We start from the raw sequence: 6,496 nt of genomic DNA, 5'->3' as shown, positions 1-6,496 counted from the left end.
TTTTTTGGAACAATGATTAGGATCACTAGTTAGGCTAAAAGATAGCTAAATGTGATAGAGGTGCTGGTGAAAAGTATGTGCACCGGTACCCGCAAAAAAAAAGTATGTGCACCATTGGATCGGATCATGATTACAACTCCGTTTAAGATATCGACATAGCCTAATAGAACTTTCAACGAAATTTTCTGTAAAAAGAACATGGAGTTTCGAATAAAAAGATATTTTATGAAAGTAATTTTCATCATGAATCTCTTTAAGTCAATCTTATTCATGTGAATTACAAAAATCCTAAAATGACTTATATTTAAGGCATGTGATAAAATATAATATATATATATATATGCACTTGAAATATTTTTTCCCTCTTGTCTCTCTTAAATGGTATCTAAAACATTTAAAATATGGGAAAATTGATTGTGTAGCACTCAAAGATTACGATTTCCGGAAAATACCACTAAAAAAGCTTGCCCCCGTAAAATACCACTGAAAGATGTAAATCTAACTTAAATTACCATTCCGTTAGATTTAGCCGTCACCTCTATTAACTGAGACAAAAATACCCCCAAACTGTACATCTTCTACCTCTGATCGATCGATGCACATGTGCATCCGGCGCCAGCAGGTGGTGAACCTGCAGCAGGTCACAGTCTTGCAAGATCCTGCTGCTCAGCTTGCCCAATGCAGAACTGCTTTTCCCAAACAAGAGCACGTGCCCGTAGTAGGGGCTCCTCACCCAGAGTTCACTCCGCCGTCAAATTCGCCATCAGCAAGCCAAACCAATCCAACTAGAAATGCTCGCGGCATTGCCGCGTATGTCCAGTATAGGTGGGCTTGTTAGTTCTCGGATTATGATTAGCGGGTACAGTAGCTTCTTATTAGTTGATTTGACATCTATTGCCGTTGTATAAGAAGTATGGGCACATCGTAGGCAATGAGAAATTCTCAACATATATAAACAGTACAAATTATTAGAGGCAGTGAATTTAATCTTCGTTCCCAAAAGGTACGTAGATATCTTATTGTATCTAGGAATGCCATGACAACTGGGTAGATGTAAAATGAATTAGTTGATGAGGGCATGAGGCAGAAGAGCTTTTTAGCCGTATACCCTTTAGGAACACGTACAATATCTTGGGCTGGCGTGATTGCGGGATATGCACAAATGGGAGGAGTGAATACCAGTAGCTTATTTGCTTGTTCGAATATTGAAGCTCTCGAGACAGGAAAGCAAGTGCATTCGCTTGCAGTAAAGGCCGGCTCTCAGTACAATAGCTATGTATCCAATGCGCTGATTACTATATATGTATGCCAAGTGCAAAACCATAGGTTTGTGAGACAAATTTTTGATCGTATGCATAACAATATGTTAGAACAAGCAAGAGACACATTTGATAATATGCACAGTCGAAATGCTGTTTCTTGGACTACTACAATATTTGCGTACGCACAGGCTGACCAGGGGAACGAGGCAGTAGAGGTGTTCAAAAGTACCCAATTCACCAATCGTAACACTCGAAAGCGAGTACTACTCATATTGAAACAATGGAAATCAACATAGCATCTCATATAGTAATCTGACTGGGGTCACTCATCAATAAGCATAGTTGTGGGATCGAACACATGGCTAACCCATATTTTTGTATCTGTAAAGAATACTATGGTTGCCTGAAATTATCTAAATATTAAGGTAGTGTCCAAAACTGAGGCTGCAGTCAGTCACTGATGTTCCAGAAAGAGATAAGAGGTTGTAATATGGTAAGTGCAATGAAATGATTTAGTAGCAAATCTCCGACCAGAATTGCAGATTGTATCACCCAAATTTGTATCAGGTTTGTTGGTAGTATGGGCATTGAACATCTTGCTTTGTTTGATAGGAAGTTAGTTGGCACATTAAATTAAATTGAAGGATTGTGCATTAAAGTGATATGGTGGAGCAGGAAGCAAGGTCTGAACGCATGAGAAAAAGGGATGAAGGCCGCGCATCAGAGCTCGTTAGCAAGGCTTCATTCTTGGCGTGGCTCTGCTCTTCGTGTGGCACCGCAGGTTGAGCGTACGAGGCGCCGGAGCAGCAGAGGCTGTGGCTTGGCGGGTAGGGCGGCATCTCTTACTTCTGTAGCGTCAGTGCTGCTTCAACATCGATATCCCAATCTCGCGACGGGGTTGCAGAGGCCGCTGGGGCATCCGCACGCGCTGGGAATGGCCGCGACCGAATCCCGCTTGCGCCGGGGTCGCTGGGCAGTCGAGGCGAGCTGCTGCATCTCTGACTGGGCCACTACGCGTCTTCGGCTGGGCCACCGCCACCGTGTGTCCCCGTGCGCGGTTTTTTTATTTTTTTTATTTTCGTTTTTAACAAAAATATATTTTTGATTTGAAAATTTACAGAAATATACCCGGCCGCCCCGCTGCCGGGCCTGGCCGCCCGGCAGCGGGGCGGCAGGGGCTTTTGTGTAAAAACTTTTGCTCAAATAATTACACGCAGGTCCCTGGGAGCCGGTCGCTCGACAACGGGGCGGCCGGCCCCCCTGCCGCCCGGCAGCTGGGCGGCCAGACAATGGAGTTTGGTGGCGATTAGCTTTGACACGATTACTACGTATTCGCCGCCATTACTACGGCGACAGCGATCCGCCGTACGTACATGTTCCCGGCGACCGTGGTGTACGCGCGTGCTTTGAATGTTCCTCGCCCCCGCTGTGCGTTTGCGTGTGCATTTCGGAGACCTGGTTTTCACCGGCGCCAGAAGGCAGATGTGCTGTGAACAGCCCAAGTACTCTACTTGTGTCTGCGGGCTGTAGCTCCCACGAACGAAGGTCAGTTGGATTCAACTCTCAGCATTCCTCACGGTCACACGCTGACTCACCTTTCTATATACTAGTAGGAGTACACTACGCTAATTCCTTGGCAGAATCGAATTGGACGGTAGCATTTTCTTGTTGCTTTTTTTTTTTGAAAAGCTTTTTCGCGTTGCTTTCAGGTACTAGTAGTATAGCAGTAGCGTTTTATGAACCATACTAGTGCTTCCCGGCGAGATTGGCCCGAGCTGGGGTCGCCGGGCTGTTGAGGCCGTCACCCGCGCCAGAGCATGGCGGCGGGCGCAGGCAAGCGGAGGCGCAGCGCCGTGAGCAGGCAGGACAGTCGCGCCGAGCCGCTGCGTGCTCCTCCAGATGGACCACCGCGCGTAGCCGCGCTCTTCCTCGGTGGGCGGCCCGAGCTGTGGTCACCGAGCCGGCAGGGGCGGAACAGCGTGAGCGTGGGGAGCGTGTTGCAGGCGGAGGCGAATGAGGGGAGGGCCGAGCTCGAGCCGTCTGGCGACAGGAAGGGGATCGGCGCTGTTGGAGATGTGACTGCATCTCTACGGGATCCAGGGACTTCCCTGAGATTCCAGAAGGTATAAAACCGCACACAACTACGAGCCACGTTGAAGGGCTTGATTGACGTTCGATTTTCATCCAAGGCTTGGGGAAAAAGAAGATGACGTGGCTCAATGAAATGTCCTGGTTTGATGCAAGAATCGTAGGTAACAATTCCTCATATCACCAGCATCACAGCAACCTCAGCGATCCATTTGAGACATTCCCGACTTGAATCCATCACCAGAGCTATAAAATCGCGACTACCTTCTTTCTCGGGCTACCGTCGAAGGTCGAGCCGCCGGTGAGCGAGATACTCCGCCCAACGGCCCAGGCCCTGTCTCCCCGCCAACCTCCACCCGCCGCTTCGCGATCGGAGACCCCAACCGCAGGCTCAAGAACAACGCCACGCCGCCGGAGCCGAAACCGAAGCCGCCCGCTGTTGTGCTCCCGAAGTTCCCGGACATCGCGAGGCTCTGACAGGGCGGACGCAAAGGCGCGGGCGCGGTCCCTCCCCGTCCTCTTCCCGCTCCCGCCAGACCCGGACCAGGCCTGGAGTAGGAACGGCCATCCCGCGCGGCGTGGGTTGCCGGGCTGGCGGTGGCGCCCGTGAGGCGCAGGCAGCGCCGGGTGTTGTGATTCTTGTTTTTCAGCTTAAGGGTAGAGGTGTCATTTTATGCCCATATTATCTGAATGAAAGAAGAGAAAATAAGTTTTCTGTGAACCTTAACGTTTGTACCTTTCAATAGTATTTTACGGGAGCAAACTCTTTCAGTGCTATTTTTCGGAAGTCGTTATTTTTGAGTGCTACACAACTAATCTTCCCTTAAAATATCTATAAAATGCACATCAGATCATTAAAATTCGGTTATATAAAAATATAGTAATGTTTATATAATCCAAAATTGTGTTTTAAGTGGAAGACTTAAGAACTTTACATTCATGGGACATTCTCACAAGCTTTAGTTGAGTTGCTGCAAAAGAAGTTAGCAAGCAATTCTTCGTTCAAAAAAGCTTGAAGGTATTTAATTTTTAAAATGAACATTTTATCAAATAATTAGTAAAATTAAAGTTTAAATGGTGTAAAAATGTTTTGCACACTATTTAATTTTTAACTATAAAAATATATTATATGATAAAAAGGGCCAAAGTGTGACCTTGAAAATATCCTTGAACGAAGAGGCACGCATTAGTCCTATAAAGAGGCGCCTGAGAGCATCCTGTTTTTAGCATGACATTAGGTCGCCTAATCTCTAATTGCCATGAGTCTAATCCCTCCCTAATCCTGTTTTTTGCTAATTGGCCCGCCTGTCCTTCATGGATGCTTCGAAGAACTCTGAGTATGCGAGGTAAAGCCGTAAAGGTAGTGGGGAATCAGAGCTGCGAGCAAGTCAAGTGACACCTTCCTCACTAGCAACAGAGACAACCACATGCTCAAAATAACCATGCAACTTTATTCCCGGGCCCCAGCAGATGGATGATCAACAAAGAACACGCGTTCCCATCTCCCAACACAACATGTCTGAAATCTCCGGCTATAAAATGGTCGCTACCCTGCACACTCCATCCCAAGCCAGCCAGCCAGCTCTCGCCTCCTCCACCAGCAGCCCAGCGCAGGCCACCGGGAGCTACCAGAAGCTCACGAACAGAGGGAGCGGCCAGAATCTAGCAATGGAGTACGGGTACCCCTACAACGGCTGCGGCGGCAACAAGGAGAAGAAGCCGCCGCTCAAGAGGGGGCAGCTCAAGGTGCAGATCGCCAAGACCCTGCTGGGCAACCTCGTGGTGCCGGCCGGCGCCGGCGCCGCCAACAGGGAGCGCAGCTTCGGGAGATGAGCAAGCTGCTGCTAGCTGATAGAACACTTTAGATGTATGGTGTGTAGTGCTTGACATAGGGATTGTGAAGTGAGTTTTAGTTTTCTTCTTTAATTTGGCAGTAGTTGGTGCCAAGTTTTGATCCTTTGGTTCTGCCCCTTTTGCTCACCTTCAGGTTTCAGCTGCTTGAATGCAGCTTAGAGCTCTGTTCTTTGGTGAAGCAATGTGGGGAGAGAGATGTGTATTTCTCTGTTGTTTTATGTATGGTTAGAAGCAATCTATGAAAGGATGTTTTTTATGATAATTATTTTTTTTAAAGAGAAAAGTCCAGTTTACATCCTCCAACTATCGCAAAAGTATAATTTTCAACCTTCAACTACGAAACCGGACAACATAGGCCATTCAACTGTCAAAAACCAGTCAAATTTGGCCCCTGGGGTGGTTTTGAAGGTGGTTTTCCATTTTGTGAGAATTAAAAATATTCAATTTTACACTAAAAATTTTATAAGTAATTCATTTTATGTCAAAAAATTATGAAATGGGTATCAAAAGTTTTCTAAAAATATAACTTATCTATTATCACATGACTTGTGAGCTATTCAGATCTATTTTTTTATGTTCATAATATTTGGTTGCTTGTAGTTATACCTATTATTTTTAATAACTAAGATTCAAATGGAGCAATAATAGATATGTTACATTTTTAGAAAAAAATTGATACTATTTTCATATTTTTCTGATTTAAAGTGAATAAGTTTTGACTTTTTTTAGATCTAATTAGATTTATTTAATTCTTTAGAAAATGCAATACCACCTTCGAAACCACCCTAAAGGCTAAATTTGTCCGGTTTTGACAGTTGGACGGTCTATGTTGTCCGATTTCGTAATTGAATGTTGAAAATCAGACTTTTGCAATAGTTGAAGGGTGAAAATTGGATTTTACCTTTTTTTTAAAGAAACTGGCAAGAGTTTTGCCTGATAATTGGGTTTTTAATTTCCAAAACCATGCTGAATTTCAGACCGAATTGGCCTGGTAGCCGTTTCTGGACCATTCGGCCAGCTGCTTAACGGGATTCATAAATTGAGCTCTGAACTGAATTCAGAAACAGAGGGGTGGCTGCTCTGAACTGAATTCAGAAACAGCTCTGAACTGAATTTGGAAGCACAGGGGGTGCGAGAATCATGTTCGTGTCATCGACCAACAACGGAAGCCAAGATGACGTGGCATGGTCAGCGTAGAGCCCCTCACCTCGGAGGCGGCGGGCCTGTAGGCAGGCGAGCGCGGCAGCGATGCCGGCTGGCGACGGCCGCGGAGGCATCGCACAGGGACTCCG

General features: G+C 46.1%; 1 protein-coding gene across 1 annotated transcript; it reads left to right on the top strand.

Annotated features, from left to right (window-relative positions):
• The first annotated feature begins 4,874 nt into the window (after positions 1-4,874).
• Positions 4,875-5,466, top strand: LOC120708567. The gene has a single exon (XM_039993878.1). The coding sequence runs from the start codon at positions 4,890-4,892 to the stop codon at positions 5,181-5,183; it is 294 nt and encodes a 97-aa protein (XP_039849812.1). The 5' UTR covers positions 4,875-4,889; the 3' UTR covers positions 5,184-5,466.
• The last annotated feature ends 1,030 nt before the right edge of the window (positions 5,467-6,496 follow it).

The sequence above is a fragment of the Panicum virgatum genome, chromosome 5K (assembly GCF_016808335.1).
Source record: "Panicum virgatum strain AP13 chromosome 5K, P.virgatum_v5, whole genome shotgun sequence".
NCBI classification, from domain to species: domain Eukaryota; kingdom Viridiplantae; phylum Streptophyta; class Magnoliopsida; order Poales; family Poaceae; genus Panicum; species Panicum virgatum.
This window is presented reverse-complemented; position numbering and strand designations above follow the sequence as displayed.

Bases quoted from the DNA above. Each gene is read 5' to 3' on its own strand.
- LOC120708567 (XM_039993878.1), top strand. From the start codon at position 4,890: ATGGTCGCTACCCTGCACACTCCATCCCAAGCCAGCCAGCCAGCTCTC.